This window comes from Mus caroli, unplaced genomic scaffold, assembly GCF_978045245.1.
Source record: "Mus caroli unplaced genomic scaffold, Mus_caroli_1 scaffold_3, whole genome shotgun sequence".
Taxonomy (NCBI): domain Eukaryota; kingdom Metazoa; phylum Chordata; class Mammalia; order Rodentia; family Muridae; genus Mus; species Mus caroli.
In genome coordinates this window covers 72,182,312-72,202,191 of record NW_028227258.1, presented here as the reverse complement: position 1 = coordinate 72,202,191, position 19,880 = coordinate 72,182,312, and the positions used below count along the sequence as shown (strand labels likewise).

At 49.0% G+C, this 19,880-nt stretch overlaps 1 protein-coding gene across 1 annotated transcript; it reads left to right on the top strand.

Moving 5' to 3' along the window:
* Nucleotides 1-7,647: 7,647 nt before the first annotated feature.
* Nucleotides 7,648-16,875, top strand: Ube2q1 (ubiquitin conjugating enzyme E2 Q1). The gene is made up of 13 exons (XM_021158190.2): nucleotides 7,648-8,135; nucleotides 10,194-10,298; nucleotides 10,632-10,736; nucleotides 11,351-11,401; nucleotides 13,563-13,703; nucleotides 13,889-13,973; nucleotides 14,584-14,644; nucleotides 14,832-14,922; nucleotides 15,035-15,093; nucleotides 15,197-15,245; nucleotides 15,518-15,613; nucleotides 15,904-15,970; nucleotides 16,388-16,875. Exons 1-13 carry the CDS (start codon nucleotides 7,809-7,811, stop codon nucleotides 16,417-16,419), a joined length of 1,269 nt encoding a protein of 422 aa, XP_021013849.1. The 5' UTR covers nucleotides 7,648-7,808; the 3' UTR covers nucleotides 16,420-16,875.
* Nucleotides 16,876-19,880: the final 3,005 nt, after the last annotated feature.

Sequence of the window (19,880 nt, the reverse complement as noted above, 5' to 3'; positions counted from 1 at the left end):
AAGCCTTAAATACAATCACCAGCATGGAAGAAAAAGGGCTTGGGGAAGAGCCTGAGAGGAAAAGGCAGCAAAGCACAGGAGAGGAAGCAAGCTGACAGGGAGAAGAACAACCACAGTGCATGTGGAGGTGGACTGAAATCTCTGCCATAGGTCCAGGGCAGGGTATGTGTGTGTACATCATACTCATTCAGAAAGAGATCTGAACACCAAGAAGTGAAGCCTAGCAAGAAGGCAAAGGGTGTGTGCAGGCACATCACTTGGGGAAGGGTTCAAGGGTTAGATCTGTCTTCAACAATTTAGATCAACGCAGGTTGGGTATGTCCTTTGAGCTCACAATTGTTTGGTACGGAGGAGGCAATGATCAAAAAGACTTAGTTCCAGTTATTAAAGAGACCACACGAGTAGCAGATGACTAGACACTGTGCTGACTGTTCTAGAAAGACAAACATGAGCACTGTAGAAGCTGGGAGCAGGGAAGGCAACAAGGACTGGATAGGACATAAGTGAAAGCGGAGCTGACTCACAGGGCAAGGCTAGCTCACGGGTATTCCACATCCCGAGACAGCACCTCCAGTGGATGCAGCCTGGTGGAGGAAGGCTGACAATGTCTTCTGTTGCTAAACTTCCTGGAGTGCTTACTCTTTTCCTGATGATGGACTGTAGGCTACTCCCCTTTTAGATGACACACTCGGCGGACCATTCATTGCCTTCTAAATGACAGACTTCTACATCTCCTATCTTGTACATGATAGACTTGGGAGTCAGGGCATTCAGTTGGTCTATGGATGACTGACTGGGGGCGGGACACTGACTATATGAATGATGGGTTCGAGGGGTGGGCACTCAGTTGTCTAAAGCCTGAGGGGGTAACCTATACGCCTCAGTCTCCTCAAATCTTCGATTTTTGCTTTGAGTTTATTTCTAGCTTGCCAAGTAATGAGTTGACTGAGATAAGCAACAAGTGACAAAGGAGAATGGGACATCCTCCCTCTTCATCCGTACCCACATGCCTTCTATATTTCCCAAGAAGACAGGTAGCAGGAGACATGTAGAACCATACAGGGTTGGGGAAAACACAGAATTATCAGCCCTGACACACACACACAGAGTTAGCAGGGTTCTAGTGCCCCTGGTTACAAGGAATGTTTTCTCCTGAAGACATTAAAATTAATATATTTCCTTTATTTAAAGTGGTTTGCATTTTAAATTTTTGTTATTAGGGTAATACTTGTGTTCATAAAGACCAACTTTAAAACACGAAGTAACAAAGCAGAGAGGATTCAAAATCGTGCTTCCAAAGGAAGAGACAAAACTATGTATCTACAAATATTTAGGCATATCAATGACACAGAGAACTATAGTCAGCATATCTGGATCCATTATCCCGACATAAATGCCCAGATTTTGTGTAAAAGAACAATTACCAATAACCAGGCTCTTCTCCCTGCCACTATTCCTCCTATTCAAAGACAAGAGACCCCTTGTCTCTTCAAGTTTGGGCTTCTGGGGCTGGAGAATGTCTCAGTGATTAAGAGCACTGGCTGCTCTTCCAGACGTCTCCAGTTTGATTCCTAGCAATCACAGCTCACAAACACCTGCAATTCCAATTCCAGGTGGAATGCCTTCTTCTGGCCTCCACAGATATTACACCCATTGATACGGACACACACACCACACCTGCATATGTGCATGCAAGCAAACACTCAGGTGGAATGCCTTCTTCTGGCCTCCACAGATATTACACCCATTGATACGGACACACACACCACACCTGCATATGTGCATGCAAGCAAACACTCAGGTGGAATGCCTTCTTCTGGCCTCCACAGATATTACACCCATTGATACAGATACACACACCACACCTGCATATGTGCATGCAAGCAAACACTCATACCCATAAAATAAAAAATTCTCAAACTAGTTATTGGAAATTATTACATAATAGTATCAATGCAAATAGTAAATTTTATAGTATGTGTAGTTTTAAATAACTTTTATTCTAAGCATCTTTTTAAAAAATTATTTATTATATGTAAGTACACTGTAGCTGTCCTCAGACACTCCAGAAGAGGGCATCAGATCTAATTACAGATGGTTGTGAGCCACCATGTGGTTGCTGGGATTTGAATTCAGGACCTTCGGGAGAGCAGTCAATGCTCTTAACCACTGAGCCATCTCTTCAGCCCAGTATGTGTATTTAAAACTATTAAAATAACACTTTTAAAAATAAATATTTTTATCATTTTAATAAAAACACTTATTTAAAATAACATTCATGTCTGTTTTGCTTGTTATTGTTGTTTTATTTTCAAGACAGAGTTTCTCTGTGCAGCTTTGGCTGTTCTGGAACTCATTCTGTAGACAGTGCTGGCCTCAAACTTGGCTCTGCCTGTCTCTGCTTCCTGAATGCTGGGATTAAAGGTGTGTACCACCACTGCTCAGCTGTCATATTTTGGGCAAACAAATATACACATAAAACATACATTTTAGACATTTTGCAAAGAGGATCCAAGTGTGTTATACCTTTGTGATCATCCTTCATTCACTAATTCACAAGTCTCTTTTCATCTGGGTAAGCATTCTTGGGCTGTATTATTTATTGTACATGCTCAGCAAGCCCTCTGTTGTAGTGTGATTTGTCTTGTGAACCTGGGCCTTTAAAGGATCCCTAGTTGCTAATCAACTGGCCTTTTAAGAATTCTTAGCTGTTAGAACTGCCGGACCCTGTGATCTTCAGTGTTGGTTGCCTCTTGGATTTCTGGGAACAGATTAAAAAAAAAAAAAGAAGACAACTGAGGCTGAGAAAGAGCACAGGGCTAGCAGAGGGAAAGGAGAAGGGAGTTGAACGTCAATTCTTCTAACAGAGTAAAAAGAGAAGACAGAAGACAGTTGGTGACAGCTGAGCCAGGAGAAGCTGAGCTGAGCAGATAGGCTAGAACAGTTGCTATAGTTTGGAGTTGCCAGTACTGAGAAAACTGAGAGAAGGGATTCTTTAAGCATACTGTTGGTGAACTGAGGGAGGAAGGGCTGGGAGAAACCTTTGAAGGGGCTGAGTGATTAAACCAGGACGAGGGCTTATACATTTCTGCTCCGTGGAAGGGTATCTACTGGGGCTCTGAAACCCAGGAACTGCACAGCTCTGATGTGGGGCAGTGTCTCAAGGGCGGGGCATCCCGAGACACGGGAGTCCAGGAGCCACACAGCTCTGAGATTCCGGAAGCCTTCTCAGCAGAGACACTGCAGCTCCCAGGGGAGGGTGTCCCAGCTGAGCTGAAGAGATCAGGAAGCTGAGCCCCCTCCCCTGCTTTAATTCTTCCCTTCTCTTCATTGCTTCTTGGCTTGTAAGAGTCACACCAGGCAGCAAATCTCATGAAAGAGATTGGAGAGATGAATCCAGGAGAAGGAAGGACAAATCCAGGGAATGGAAATGGACAGCAGAGATTGAACAAAGGGCAGGGCTTATATAGAATTTCTCAGGGGCTAGAATTTTTCGGGCAGATTTCCAATGTGAGGATTGGTGGGATTTCAAGTCCTAAGCTTGGGGAAGATCAGGGATTGGTGGGGAGGTTAGCTAGGCGGCGTTGCCACTGTGGACAGCTCCTGCAGTAACTTCTTCCTTTAATGTTATTTTATGATGGCCACAGGCTGAGGCAGGAAAGAAGGCACTGTCACCGTGGACAGCTCCTGTGGTAATGCTCACGACAGCAGGTGAGGAGGTGTTGTGGTGCTGCCATTTTGAAAACTCTTGTGGTGGTATGACACGGCAGCTGAGGGCGGGAAAGAAGGGCTGAAGCTTTGACAGCTCTTACAGTGCACCACTCGGGGACTACAGGGCTGGTAAGAAGTTAAAACAACTGGTTACTGTTTGTAAGAAAAGCAGACATTAGAAAAAATTAAAAGTTTATACTCTGCCACTGAGGTAACCCTACACTCCCTATTTCTCTTATTTTTTTTTAAGACAGGGTCTGTGTAGCTTAGGCTGGCATCAAATTCATGGTTTTCCTGTCTCAGCATCCTGAGTGCTGGACCCCTCCTTTGTCTTAGAATTTATGCCTTTCTTCTTAGCCTCCTTCCACTTCAGAACCAAACCTTGGTTTCCCACAAAGCTCAGCTCTGTTAGTGCTGCTACTGATATTTGCTTCCACAGCTTAAGGCTCTGTTGACCTTTCAATCTTCCCAGTTCTTACAATAAGCTCAAATCCCCAAACGCTCCAAGATCTGGCCTTTGCCTGCCCTACCTCCATCATTCTCCTCTATTCTAGACCAATTATTCTTCTGTTCCTTCAGTTTGATACATCTTTCCTTAAAACCCTGTGTGCCATTGCGATGGCTAAGGAAACTGCATTCTGTACCAGGTACCTCTTTGATACTCACTGGCAGAGCTCTGCCCTAAAGTTCTGAAAGATGAACTCCCAGCAAACTCCACCCTCCACAGAATGGTGTAACTGCTGTGAAATGATTAACAGCCTGCCCTGGCTTCTGTAAACCCGCTTATCACTGTTTTCAGAGGTATCCCCTTTAGAGCTGTGAACAAGGGGAAAGAGACAGTGCCTCACATAGCTGAGGGAAGTTAAGAACTTTCTTACACAGCTACAAGCTTCACAGAAACAAGATAAGGGTTATCTCCACCTTCAAAAAAAAAATCCTTCTCTTAACCCCTTGTTGGCAGCATGCCTTTGATGTGGCTTTAAAGCTGTCACCCTACTTGCAGTTTTAATAAATCTAATTGTAATTTGAATTGAGTTTGTAGCCGTTGCTGGTGTTCTCACACTCTGTAACTTGAGACATGTCAGCTCTTGCTCCACCCGTGCTACTCACTCTTCAGAAATAAGTGTCCTTCATTCAGAACTCCTTTCCGGTTGGCTAGTCTTCTCCTCTGAGGCACTTACTACAACTAAAAGTCAGTGCCTGAGTGTGTGTCTGTACATTAAATGTCTGGTTTGCTTAGTTTGTATTTATTGTTAGGAGGGGCAAAGGCCATGGCATGGTGTGTGAAGATCAGAGGACAGCTTTGTGGAGTCTATGCTCTTCTACTTTTTTGGGTACCTAATATTAAACTCAAGACACTAGCCTTGTGTGGCATCTGACTGGCCCAAGTGTCTGATTTCCTGTCTGGTTGAGAAAATAAGGACTGAATCTGTTTCATTTAATGCTGTTTCTTCAGTGTATCATACACAGTAGGTGCTCAGTAAATATTTGTCCATTTCCCACATTTAACAAGGCAGTTTGTTTTGTAGAGCCTGGTTTTATAATTTCTATTTTCCTTAATATGAATTCCATTGAGGGTAGGTTGTTTTTAATCACTTGCCTCTGCATTCACTAAATAAATATATCTACTTCATTTCCAGTTCAGATGGCAACCACACTCATGCCCAATTATCTTAGGTATGATTTTACATGAAGCTTGGTAGCAACCGAAAGAGCTGAGGCTTAGCAGCAACCGAAAGAGCTGAGATGCTGAATGAAGTAGCAATAGAAGGCACCATGCCCCACTGACCTTGACTTCTGGGTTTCTCAATGACAAAGCCTAGCATGGATGAGGCCCTGGGCTCAATCTTCATGACAGTAAGTAAATGTATACATTTAAAACTTGTATATGGGGCTGGGGACATGGCTCAGCAGATAAGAACACTTCTTGCTCTTGCAAAGGATCAGGTTTCAGTTCCGAGCACCCATATAGCTTCTAGAAATCATCGTTACCTCCAGTTCCAGGGGACCCAATGCCCTCTTTGAGCACCAGGCACACATGTACATATGTGCATGCAAATTGCATACACATACAGATTTTGTATAAAGCTCATCAGGCCTGGTGTGTGCACATGTAATCTCAGTACTTGAAGGCTGAGTTAGGAAGACCTAAAGTTCCAGTTCCTTGGGTAAGGGCTAAAGGTCATGTGATCTGTGAAAAGTTCTAAAAGGAAGTGTGTGGGGCTAGTAGAGTAGGGGAGTTGAGCAAGGTGGTGCATGTGTGCCTATAAGTTAAGCACTGGGAAGCTAAGACATAGAATAAGATTCAGGCCAGCCTGGACTATATAGCAAGACCCTGACAATAACAATAAAGGAGGCAGGCAAGCAGACAGAACAGGGTAAAGGACATGGAGACAGACTTAGAAGTTCTGCTCAGTAGCTATAGATCCTGACCTTTATCTGTAAATTACAGGTTAAAGCGCTCACCTTGCAATGGTGTGAAGGGTTAGAAATATTTGCTTAGTATTCCTGGCTTGGGGAATGCTTGATAAATTACTTTTTTGTGTGTGTGATGATGGGGGAGGGTGTCAAATTCGGAGCTTCTACTAGCTAGGCAAGCAAGCATCCTACCACACCCCCAGCCCTTATTTATTGGTTATTTGGCTGAGAAAGGAGTTTATTAAGTTATCCAGGTAGGCCTTGGCCTTCTGACTCTCCTAGATAGTTGCGACTACAACCCTGTTCTTCTAGGACTGGCTTACCCTAGTATTTTATGCTTCCAGCTTGTGGACATAGGCACAAAGATGGTATGCAGCTAAATGTTCAGGCTGCTCTGGTCATTAGAAAAACCAGCCCCACCCACACACCCACACTCATCCCCCCAGGCTCAAAGAACACAAATTTCTTAAAACATCCGGAGTTAAACTTGGCCTATTAAAGCTTTCTGCTAACATCACTGAGTGAATCAGTAGCCCAGCACCAAGGTACAGTCAGTTTCCAAAAAACATAGAGGTGGTGACGGTAGAAGGGCCAACGGCTCGCATGGTAAATTGGTCCCAAACCCATCAGGCCTTACAACAGCCTGGCACCTGCCAGTTTGCAGCTCTGGGTTTCAGGACCCTCCGTTGTCCTTTGTGATAGTGCCACCTAGTGGGAACGACGAGGTACTGCCGCAAACTTCGAGCCCCGTTCAGGATCAGTGCGAGGAGGTGGGAAGATGAATAGCAGGTAGGCGTGGGTGTCGTCTATGCAACCCCTGGCTTAGTACTCTGCACTCACACGTAACGAGGATTCTGTGGAGGAAGCCGCACCATCTGTCCCTTCAGACGTAGCTGACCAGCGACCATACTCGACACTTCAGTATCCCTGCACAGAGTCTTTGAGAACAGGCTAAAGAGGCCTCCCCGTCTTGTACAGAGCCATTGTTGTGATGGAGAAACAGGCTCCCCAGGAGCGTAGATAACCCAAGGTCACACACCGTAGAGGAACCGCAAGGAGATCCAAGTCAGTTTCTCCGACCATAGCGAAAGGCGCTTTCCCGCCGCAGACGCGGAGGCCGGTGACCCGGCCCGACGACCCCCATGGGGATACAGGACGGACACGGCCAGGCGCCGCACGCGGGGGCCGCGGGAGGCAAGCAGGAAGCCAGAGTCCCGCGCGGGGAGCCCCTGGGAACACAGGCGCCGGCCACGTGACAAGAGACGCCGGCCATGTGACAGGGAAGCGCTGGCAAAGGCCCCCCGGTGCACGGTCACGCACGACGCACGTACACACGCACGGAAGCGCTTCGAGCAGCGAGGCGAGGGCCTAGGGTCACATGTGGAGGGTGACAGGCGCGGACCGGGGGGCGGGAAAGACGCGCGGATCACGTGCCGGGGGCCGGAGCTCAGAGGTCACGTGAGGCCGGAGGCGGGGCCGCCGCGGAGGGGGAGGGGCGCGCGGCTTCCGGCGGCCGTGGGGGGGTGGGCCGGCGAGCGGAGGGGGCCTGTCCCGGAGGTGGCGGCGGCGCCATCTTGGCGAAGGGGGGATCAGGAAGTGCGGACCGCGGCGGCGGCGGAGCCCGGAGCGGAGGCCGGAGGCTCCCGGCCCGCCGGCCCCGGAGCGGAGCGGAGCGGAGGATGCAGCAGCCGCAGCCGCAGGGGCAGCAGCAGCCGGGGCCGGGGCAGCAACTGGGGGTCCAGGGGGCGGCGCCGGGGGCCGGGGGCGGCCCGGGAGGGGGCCCGGGGCCAGGGCCCTGCCTGAGGCGGGAGCTGAAGCTGCTCGAGTCCATCTTCCACCGCGGCCACGAGCGCTTCCGCATTGCCAGCGCCTGCCTGGACGAGCTGAGCTGCGAGTTCCTGCTGGCCGGAGCCGGAGGGGCCGGGGCCGGGGCTGCGCCCGGACCCCATCTCCCCTCCCGGGGATCGGTGCCGGGGGACCCCGTCCGCATCCACTGCAACATCACGGTGAGGACCTCGCTTGCGCCACGCTGGGGGTCCCTTGTCTGGTGATCGAAATCACACCATACAACCTCCTGCTCTCGAAGGACCCGGAGGCCGGAGCCCCCCTCTTGGTGCTTGGCTCCTTCTCTCCAGGCTACACTTGTTTCTTCAGCTTGAGGTTCTGTGGTGCAGTCACAGTCTCTACTGTTGACCCCTGAGAGCAAGGGACACGGGAACATGTGGCCCCTCAACCACCTCCTCCTATGAATCCACCCACACCTCAGGTTTTATGATTTTGGCTCCTTCTGCTTACTCCTCCACAACTTTACCATGTCACCTAGAAATGGCCCATTCTTCTCCCCACCCCAACTCTAATAAGATTCCAGGCCTCTGCTGGAAGGACGTAGCCTGGAACTCAGCCAGGCTCCAAAATGACCCTTCTCAGTAGTTCTTTCCACTTATATGTACCCACCTGTAGGCTCCCTGCCTAGGCATCCCTCGTACAACCCCTCTTTGCTCCCTGAATTTCACCAAAGAATAGTGCCGTTCATTGGCCCCACGTTGGATCTCCTCTTACTAACTCTGGTGTAACTAGCCTTTAATTCCTCTTTTTGCCTTGGCTCGTAGCAGCTTTGCCACTTCCTCCCCACTCCTGGGGTCATGTCTGCTTATCCTAGGTGACTGTCACCTTTTCTGGTGGTGACAGCAATGTGTGTTTTCAGTGGCAGCAGTGCCATCGCTCCCCAGTAGGCATCATTCCATCCTAACTATCCTTGGTCAGGAGGCATCTTCCATGCATCCTGCCTTATTTTATTCCCCAGTGTCCCTTGAGGAAATTGTTGGGTGCAATTTTATAACAGCTGGTACTGCGCGATACAGTGCTCTCGTTGTTGGATAACACCCACTGTAATTGTCTTGTCCCTCCTGGATCACCTTTATCCATACTGGAAACGGGAGTTGCCTGGGGGGGGGAGACAGACGTGAATTTTGTGGTTCTTGGAGGCTTTGATCATTTTTTCATGGTGTTTTCTAGCCCTTTCTGCCACCAAACCAGGTCGTGGTTTGGTGAGGTAACTTTGGGAGTGGAGTAATAATGAGATTCTTGAGTTTTGATGGGGCCTCATCTATCCCAGCTGAGGCTTACCTCACCAAGCTAGGACCACCAGGAGTGGCTCAGTCAAGTAAAGATTGTAGCATCTTTGGTACTGTTTTTCCTGCAGCACTGGTTAGAGCTATGGCATCGCTAAGATCCCCAGTAGAAGTGGGTAAGGCTTCCTTGGCATGTGTTGAAACATCAAAGATTGGATTTTGCTAAGTGGATTCACTTACGGGTAGGTTTGCCTCCTCCAGCTGCTTCCTTTCGGTTGCCAGAGGCCATCTACTATCTTTGTCTTTGGGGGTTTTCAGCTGCAGTGCCCATGGCCCCTCTAAAAGAAACTTGGCCTACACTGGCCCTCTTGCCTTGGGCAGAGGAGGGAAGTCTGTTCAGGCTCCTGTGGCATGGTGGCCCAGGAATGCTGGGAATGCCAGTAGCATAGGCTCTGTTCTCCCAGCCCATGCCTGGGCTCAAGATGAGGGCAGGTCCCTGAGGGAGCGGTAGGGAGAATGGGTCTTAGAGGGGCTCTGGGGGTGGGGGTAGATCTTGCAAATGCCCTTTTGCTACTAGCTTTGAAGACTATTTTATTTTAGTTCCTTCTCCCCTGGTGGCTACAAGCCTGCATTTTTCACATCAGTGTGACTGTTATGAGGTGATCTTCCCTCCCCTGAGTTTGGAAACACTGAAGGACTCTGGCGTGGTGTGGGAGAACTTGGAGTGTGGCAGGCAGGCAGGACAGTAGAGCCAGAGCTTCCTTTACTGTCTTCAGCTTTCCCTGGTTTGTACTCTGAGAGGAAGAGAGTCCAGAGGTTGCTTCTTGGGTATGGTCCTTCCAGGCTAGTTTTCTAGGGAAGCTGAGGTTATAAGTATAGGGCATGGCGGTGGGAAGAAAGGAACCAGAAGTCTTCAGAGAAGAAGGAAGGCTAGGCAAAAACTGGTTTCTCGTAAAGTTTCTCATTGTGACCACTCTCCCTGTTTCCCCTCAGGAATCATACCCTGCTGTGCCCCCCATCTGGTCGGTGGAGTCCGATGACCCTAACTTGGCTGCTGTCTTGGAGAGGCTGGTGGACATAAAGAAAGGGAATACTTTGGTGAGGGGGGCAGTGGGGAGGAATGTGTGTGTTCCTGAAGAGGCTTCAGCAACTAAGGTTCCCTGTGAGAGGCAGCTAGTTTTGAAAAGTGGGTGGTGCCCCAGGTGGAATGTCTTGGACCTGACTTCTTAGGAGAGTTGCCTACTGAAGCCAGAGGGGGCAGAGTCCTATAGCAGCTCCAGGATAGGTCCACTAGGGAAAGTCATTCCTATAACCACAAGGTCCATCCAGTGTAGAGAACCAGCCACCATTTTGAGATCTAAGCTAAAAGCTCATCCATGCAGCTATCCAGATTGTAGTAGGAAAGACTTATTTGATGTCTCCCCACCCCAGCTCTTGCAGCATCTGAAGAGGATCATCTCTGACCTGTGTAAACTCTACAACCTCCCTCAGCATCCTGATGTGGAAATGCTGGATCAGCCCTTGCCAGCAGAGCAGGTATGCAGCTGAGGAATGGGCTTTGGGTCCTGTGGCCGTCACCCCAAAGAGTGCTTAAGAAATACTTGGTAATTGAAACGGAGCTGCAGTAGCTCCTTCCCACCCCCACTGCTCCCAAACACACATGTGATTCTCAGCCGCTTTCTTCTCCAGATGAGAATCTAGCTAAATGGGGCACTACTCACTGCTTCTGTCCTATCAGAACTCAGCCTCAGGGCCAGCATCCCGAGGGTTGAGATGAGGAGGGAATTTTATTATTGTAGCAATAGCGGTTGGTAGCTATTGGAAACCCAGGCCCTTTGCTTAGGACCAGAAATGCACTAGAGCTCTAGAGAAGAGCAAATGAGAGCGGGTGCTGAGGAAAGGTAAGTTGGGCTTTGCAGAATAGATGACAAAAGCAGCTATGGCATGTGGTCGGGAGAGAATAATTGACTGGTATCAAAGTCATCCATCCCTTGGGCTCTTGCTACCACTCAGACCTGGCTGGGGGAGAAACTGGCATCTTTATGGGCAGTGCTCAGCTTCCAGACCTTCAGGGCCAGAGGATAGGTCAGATGCTGCATTCTAGCACCCACTGGGTCTGATCTTCGTCTTTGCCTCCTTCTCCACTGCAGTGCACGCAGGAAGAAGTGTCTTCAGAAGATGAAGATGAAGAGATGCCTGAGGTAGGCTTACTACTCAAGATGGCATTGGCAAGAAGTGCTTGTCATCAGTATGGGTCATTTGATATTAATAGCTCCAGCTTCAAACTGGGGAAAGAAACAATATCAATAGGATAAAGACTGACTGACCTGCTGTAAAGGAAATCACCGTCTGGATCCATTCTTTGAAAGCATTTAGTTGCCAGTGTGTTAAAACAAGTAAATACTGGACAAACTTAATCTCAGGTGGCTTCAGGAATCGTGACAGACCCTAGTTTGTATCCTGATTGTCCTAGTTGGGGACTTTTATTTATTCTCATTAGGTTACAGTTTTCTCATTTATAAAATAGGATTCTGACTAGTATCACATGGTAGTTTCAGATAATAAATAGTGTATAGTGCACCTGACAGAATCTTTAAAAAAATATAGATACTGTGTTCTCATTTTTATATGTATGGATGTTTTTGCTGTGTGAATATCAATGCACTACATATGTGCAGTGCCTGTGGAGGCCAGAAAAGGGCATCAGATCCCCCGGGACGGGTATTACAGGTGGTTGTAAGTCCCTGAGAGGGTGCTGGGAACCAGTTTTCTAGAAGAGCGGCCTCATAACTGCTGAGCCATTTCCCTAGTTCCTATTGATTTATTTTTGTGTAAGCCAGACTGGCCTCACACTCACTTGTGTAGTCGGGGACGGCCTGAGTTGATCCTATTGCTTTTACATCCTAAGTGCTAGGACTGCAGACATGTGCCACCCAAGCTTTAGGTAGAATGTAAATCACAGTTACCCTTCATAGCCAGATAGAGCTTATTTCTGTGAAGTCTCCTTTGACTGGAGAATTAATAAAATTTATTAGTGAAATTAATGAAAATTAATTCACTGGATCTCAGCTTTTCTATGATAAGTGAAGATAACTATAGAAGAATAAATACTTTATAAAGTAAGCTGTTGTATGTTGCCCCTAGTACAGAATGTCTTGTTATAAGGTGTCGCTGATCATGTTGTTTCCTATCACTGGGCCCATACTCTTGTGACTTTGTACTGATCTTCAGACCCACAGTGGGCAGGTGATCCCTGAAACCTAGTCCTTCCTCGAGATGTTCAGCCCTCTGCCACGCCCACAGCACCTGACTGTGGACCTGAGGTTGCCACAGTGTGGCCTCTGCTCAGCGAGCTGCTTGTTCCCTCAGAGCAGGGGGGAATAAGGAGCTAACTATATTGTTAAGTTGTACTATCTCTTGCTTTGGCCCACCTCATTTCCATCTTAGCAATGAGTGCTTCCAGGGACCTAATTCTGGTCCTGCTCTTGTAGGAAGGAAAAAAAAAGATTATGGTCTAGTTTGCTTTTTTCTCATTTTTTAAATGTGTTGTAAGACAGGACAACTTTGAGGAGTCAGTTCTGTCTACCATGTAGGTTCCAGGGATAGAACACAAGTTATCAGCCTTCTGAGCAAGCCACTGAGCCACCTAGCTGGCTCCTAGTTTTCTCCTTTAGGCCTGGGGTCCTAAGGACTCCTGGGTGAGAGTCTAGCCTAGTAAAGCAAGCTTTTACTTTTCCTTCACCACTGCAAGCCAGTCATTCATCTAGAAATTGGAGAGTTTTCTGCTGCCAAAGGAATTTTAGGGACAGTTGGAGCAGGGTTTTCCTAGGGACAAGAAGACAGTCCCTTTCTTGGTCCTCTTTGTAGCTCTGCTGCTGTGGTTTAGGAATTTAGAAAGGAAAGAAAATTACCTTGGGAGGCCAGACTTGACATAGACCTTTAATTCAGTACTCAGGCCTTTAATTCAGTACTCAAGGGTCTGAAGCAGTATAATCCCTGCAAGTTTGAAGCCAGCCTAGTCTACATAGTGAGTTCCAGGACAGCAAAGGCTACACAGCAAGACCCTGTCTAAAATAAAAGCCAGGTGCACACCTGCATCCATAACACTTGGCAGGTGGAAGCAGGAAAATTGGGATTATCCTTGCTATATAATGAGTGTAAGACTAGTCTGGGCTATATGAAACTTTGTTTCCAAAAACTAAAAACAAACTTGCCTTAATAGGGCTGAGCTGTTTTCTAGAACTGGGAAATTACTACTAAGACCATGGGGGGGAAGGGGGGCTTGGGGCTCTGGGACAAGTGGACTGAGGAAAAGTCTGTCCACTACTTTTGTGGTGACATTCCTTTGCACTCCTGCCTCAGGATACAGAAGACCTAGATCACTATGAAATGAAAGAGGAAGAGCCAGCCGAGGGCAAGAAGTCTGAAGATGATGGCATCGGAAAAGAGAACCTGGCCATCCTAGAGAAAATTAAAAAGAACCAGAGGCAAGATTACTTAAATGTACGTGCCTTGTAGTGAGGCAAGGCAAAGGGTTGTTGGGTACTGGCTGGGGAGTGGCAGGCCACTGCCCATCAGTATGGAGAGCCATCTCCTTTATTGGATCTGTCCAGTCCTATCCCTAGTCCAGACTGCCTTAAGGTCTACCCACCAGACTAAGGAATAATGGTGTTTCCCCTCCTTCCCAGGGTGCAGTGTCTGGCTCGGTGCAGGCCACTGACCGGCTGATGAAGGAGCTCAGGGATATATACCGATCACAGAGTTTCAAAGGCGGTGAGTTCGCACAGGGGCTGCACAGGAGTCCCTCAAAAAGGACACAGTATGAAGATGGAGCAGTGGGGAAAAACACTTGCCACCAAGTTTCAGGACCTGAATTCAGTGTCCAGTCCCACATGACAGAGCCTCTACTTCATACCCATACACGTGTAATAAGCATATTAATGTAATTATTTTTAAAAGGATACAGTATGCTGGTAAGGACTCCCTGAGAATTTCTAAGATCATACAAATGCTTATAAACTTTTCAGACAAGGATTAGAACTCCTCACGGCATGGGTTGGTGCATATCCAGAAACAAACCTGGACCCTTTGAGGGGTTTTTGTTGGTGGTGGTGGTTTTGAGGTTTGGGGGTTTTTTGTTTGGTTGGTTGGTTTGGTTTGCCGAGATAGACTTTCTCTATGTAGCCCTGGCTGTCCTGGAACTCACACTGTAGACCAGGCTGGCCATAAACTCAGAGATCCACCTACCTCTGCCTCTACCTCCTGAGTGCTAGGATTAAAAGCTGCACCACCACCCAGCTTGGGCCTTTTTCTTGAGGGAGGGAGGGATCTGCCCCTTGGTCCAGACCCATCTTACTGAGGCCATCGCCTCCTCTCCTTTCAGGAAACTATGCAGTCGAACTCGTGAATGACAGTCTCTATGACTGGAATGTCAAACTCCTCAAGTGAGTGGCAGCTCTGGGATGAGAAGGGTTGAGGGAGCCACATGAGTGGAGTGACTGGTGGAGCCCCAGGGCCAGTCCTGTCCCTTTCAGTGTGTTGTGGGATCCCAGGAGCAGGTGTGGGCAGTGGAACCCTCGGGAGGCTGCTTGGTCAGGCTGGCAGGCTGAGCCCAGAGTCGTTGCTTTGTAGAGTTGACCAGGATAGCGCTTTGCACAATGATCTTCAGATCCTGAAGGAGAAGGAGGGAGCAGACTTCATCCTACTTAACTTCTCCTTTAAAGTAAGACGGCCTGTTTTCAGTGTTCTGTCCCCGGCTGAGCCTTCCCTGTCTGCCTCTAGTCTTGTGAGGATGCTGGCCTCCCTTCCCTAACTGTTACCTGCCTCTCTCTCAGGATAACTTCCCCTTTGACCCACCGTTCGTGAGGGTTGTGTCTCCAGTCCTCTCTGGAGGGTGAGTGGCTGGGCAAAGGGAATAGGCCGTTCTGGTGCAGCAGGTGTGGAAGGGATTGGACCTCTGGCCAGGCACAGCTGACTAACCCCTCCCTCTTCTGCAGGTATGTTCTGGGTGGAGGTGCCATCTGCATGGAACTTCTCACCAAGCAGGTGAGCCTGTTTCACTCTCGGCCATTGGCCTGGGTGGGGCTGGCTGAGCTTTAACCCCATTGGTTAATGGGGTGGGGGAACAACCATAGCCATAATATGGCCCTTTCGTTGCACTAGGCATAGCCTGTACCCAGCAACCTAGGCGGACAGGTGGTGACTGTACTGGGAGTAAAGGGACCCTTCTGTAAAGGCAGCCTCTTGCCTGGAAAGGTGCTGAAGGTGTCTCAGGAAGCTGTATCCTGACTTCCTGCTTTGTCCCTGCCGTGCCCCAGGGCTGGAGCAGTGCCTACTCCATAGAGTCGGTGATCATGCAGATCAGCGCCACGCTGGTGAAGGGGAAGGCACGGGTGCAGTTTGGAGCCAACAAAGTAAGGACCCTGGGACTGTGAGAGCCAAGTACAGTTTAGGCCACCAGCCAGCTAAAGCTGCCTTTTAGGGTCAGAGGGAGGGCATTGGCCCCAGGGGCATCCTCAGATGTTGGGGTGGCACAGGTCTGGGAAGGGATATCGTGTGTGGTGTATCCTCAAGGTCTTCCCAGGCAGAGATGGTTGGTTCTAGAAGCTGTGACTCCTGGCTGGGTCCCTGGGTGACAGCCTGCAGGTGAGGGACTGTAGGTTGCAGATGGCCATGACCTGATCTGATGGTTTTCTCTCCCCAGTCTCAGTATAGCCTGACGAGAGCACAGCAGTCCTACAAGTCCTTGGTGCAGATCCATGAAAAAAACGGTGAGGCTGGCCCCAGGCCAGGCCCCACTCTAGTCAAGTGCAGGGGCCTTCGTGGTTTCTGAGCCTTCCTGTCTCCTGGTCCATTGTCTGCCCGGTTCTCCAGAAGTCTGGAGTACTCTGTCACTCTTCTTCCCAAGAAGTGACCAGCAGTGGGGTTTCTGGTGGCCTGGGCACTGTCCCCTGCGTCACCCTCTGCAAAGCCCATCCAGTTACTGCCCTAGGTGGGCTCACCATTCTCCCTCCCTTACAATACCCTCTGGGTAAGCCGCCTCTACTCCCCTACACAGTAGCCTTCCTAGCATCTGCTTTCCTGGAACATGGAGGTGTCCTCAGGGATTGATTGGGACAGGTGAAGTTGGCCTGGGCCTGCCCCTCACTATGCTGGTTTGTGTTTTGTTTGTTTGTCTGTTTGTGCAGGCTGGTACACACCCCCGAAGGAAGATGGCTAGCCCTGGAGTCTCACCCTTCCTCCTCCCCAGGCACCACTGGACCAATTACCTTTGAATGCTGTGTTTGGATCTCACGCTGCCTCTGGTTTCCCCCCTCATTTTTCCTGGACGTGATAGCTCTGCCTATTGCAGGACAATGATGGCTATTATAAACGCTAAGGAAAAACAACAACCCACAACACACACTGAACTGTCTCAAGTACTCAAGACTGACTACAGACCAACCACCTCGCTGGAACCCTTGCTAGCAGGCATTCTTATAAAGAAACTCTCAAGCCTCCTTATATTGCTGGAAACTCAGCTGTGCTCCAGACTAGAGCCTCCTTACCTATGCTATGGGTTTTTAATTTATTTTCTCTTATTTCATGTACACTGCTTTTTTTGGTTACAGTGTATGATGGATGTGTATGAAAAAAATGTATCTTTGGGAAAACAATTACAGTTTGTTAATTTGAAGATGCTGGTCTTGACTCATCTTTATTTTTATTCCCACATCCCCTGACTGCTGGGTGGGGGGAGGGTTGCCAGGCCCACCATGCTTTGGTAGCAAGGAGAAGCTGCAGAGAGGCTGCAATTTGCTGCTAGCACAAGAGAAAGGCCAAGCGGAAGCACTCTTCAGATCTGACCCTAGATTTCTCCTGAAGGCCTCTGGAGCAACCAGTGCCTAAACTCTTTGGAACAGTCTGGCTTGCTGAACTACAGCGCAGAGGCCCAGAAACGTCCTGATCACTAGTACCTCTTTGTACTAATCTCCATTTTTGAAATTTCCAAGAAAAAGATGAGACTTGAGTAGCTGCTTCATGAACTCCTTTTAAATTGAGTGGGGTGGTGCCCTGGCTCCTGGATGCATGAGGTTTCCTCTAATCCCAAGCAACCTGCTGAGCGGCTGTAACTCACTGGTTCCCTGCCTTCCTGTCCTCTCTTCTCACCTCTCATCTGCTTTATTAGATTATCTAAGAAAAGACTTGAACTTTGGATTCTTTCTAGCCATTCCCAAGTTGTGGGTCTACTGGAAACAGTAGCTCAATGTGGTTGCATTGTGTAGTGGGACCTCGGCTCAGCTCCAGGAACTGCACGGCCGGGGAGAAGTCTGCAGAGCCACAGCTACCCGTGATAGACCTGTTGTTGTGAGACTGCACGCAGTACATGGAGCCTGCATCTCCCTCTTTGAGCTCGCTGTGGGAACACCTGCCTGCAGACTGGAGGAAGACTGAAGTGACAGAGGCAAGGGACAGCCAAGCCAAGTCCTGGAGCTTAGGAAGCCCAGCCCTGAGACCGTTGCCTGGATGTTTGCTAATGCTTCTGAGATGGGCATTTGAGTTTGGCCATCTTCCCCCATTCCCCATCTCTTCTAGGGATTTGAATGTCTTGCTGCTTTAGGGGGATGGAGAGTTCACCAGTCCTACTTGATGCTGCTCTAATTCTGCCTACACCCACCAGGTTAGGGGTGCTAATACATGGTGAGGTTGAGACACAGAGGATACAAGGGGAATAAGTCATTCCATAGAACTGAAATCTATCTCATAGCCTGTAAGGCTTCCTTCTGAACTTAACACCAGCCAGGGCTGGCATGTAGATTGTGTTTTTAGTAACGTGTACTGTGAGCTGTCCTCTGTATAATGTATTTTGTAATGTATTTTTCTCATCTACCAAAGGATGAATCAAATAAAGTTATTTAAATAGTTTGGCTCTAATAAACTTATTTAAAGAAACCATGGGTTCATGTCCACTTGCTATGATGGAAAATGCCAGGTTCTGGGAACTGTAACACCAGCTCTTGACAATCCTCCATTTTCCTTACCAACCCTTTTCTAACAAAATTTTAAGTTTAGGCTTCTCAAAGTTACATGCATTTAAAGGGGCAGATTTCTTCTCCGCAGTCGGAAAAGCAAGGAATTTGTATCTCTGACCCAGGTAACTTTGCCTGGCTTGGAGCCCACAGCCTAGGGGCTGCTTTTCGGTTTCCATGCCACAGTTTAGAGGGCAGGACAGGGCAGCAAGCAGTAGCCAAGAGAAGGTATCAGTCACCCCATGCTTGAGCCATGACAACCTTTATTTGCTGGAGTGATGGCTCACTAACTACATGCGATACCAAAAAACCTAGGCAAGGGCCCTTCCAACCAAGTCTGCCCCGGCATCCAAAGATAAGGAAAATTTGCTCAGCTGCCTCAGGCTTCTAACCTAATGGAAGCTTACTATTTTTGGCTCAAATGTTTATGCCAGTTTAGGAGACTAAAGACACCTGACAAACAAGATTTTACCCTTTGCAAAGATGAGTAAAGGCAAGACAGAAAGCAACTCCTTGCTGGAGCTTCAAGAATGAATGGCTCTCGGGGTAGTACAGGCAGACAGAATGAGCCAGGACACCTCATCAAAGTCTTCACACTTCAGGGCATATGGCTAGATGAGAAGGGAAGTCAGATGGCGGGTGCACACACACACACACACACACACACCCCAGTCCCCGATTCCGGCTAGATGAGAAGGGAAGTCAGATGGCGGGTGCACACACACCAGTCCCCAATTCCAGGGAGACCCACAGAATCCTGGCAGTGGCTGGGTAGACTCGGGACAGTCAGCTCTCAGAAGCACCAATGATTTCCCCCGGGGATTTAATGGACACCTGGTGTGAATTCAAAATTTCTGCAAAACAAAACACAAACCTTGGGGCAGGTGGTGGCAGAGGAGGGAAGCAGAGGCTCTGGCGGCAGACCAGCTCCCCAACAAGTCTCTGCTAGCTTCTGGTAACTTCCAGCTCAGGGATGTGGAGGGTGAAGGCTGCAGCACTGGGAAGCAGGGCTGGGGGCAAGGCAGGAGCAGGCATGAAAAGAGGCAGCCCTGGTCCTGCTGCTCAGGCCATTACAGCTCTCTAATAAGAACATCTGCTGGGGCTAAAATGTTGTTGCCATGGAAAGAGAGCGCTTAGGGGCTGGAAGATAATGGGGAACCAGACAAAAAGTCACCTTTCCCCAGACCTTGGCTCTGCCCTCCCACCTCCAAACTCTGGCCTATTAGTAAGAGTGAGACCGGTTCTGATTAGGACCCGAGGAAGTCCCTCCCTAGGATGCCATTTCTAAGCTATGAAATACCAGGAAGGCCCTTTCACTTTCACCCACTTGACAGGAGGAATGATCCCCTGGGGTGGCTTTCTCAGCGGCTACTGAAGACACAACTGGGCTGGGCACTCGGGCTCTCCTGGCAGCTGTTCTTTGGATCAGGAGGCTCCCTTCTGGGCCACCTTCCAAAATCCAGAAGCAGAAGGTCAAGAGTCCTTGCTGTTCCTCCCTAAGCGTGGCAGTAGGCTCTTTCCATGCAATGACCCACGATGCCCTCTGGGTGGAGCTCCCTGACCACTGGGCACAAGCCTGCCAGCCTCCCAGGGTAGCCTGAGCCCAGAGCTTCGCCCTCTGCCTCGACACTGAGAAGGGGCAGGGCAAGGATGGGGGGGCCTCTGTGTTTCT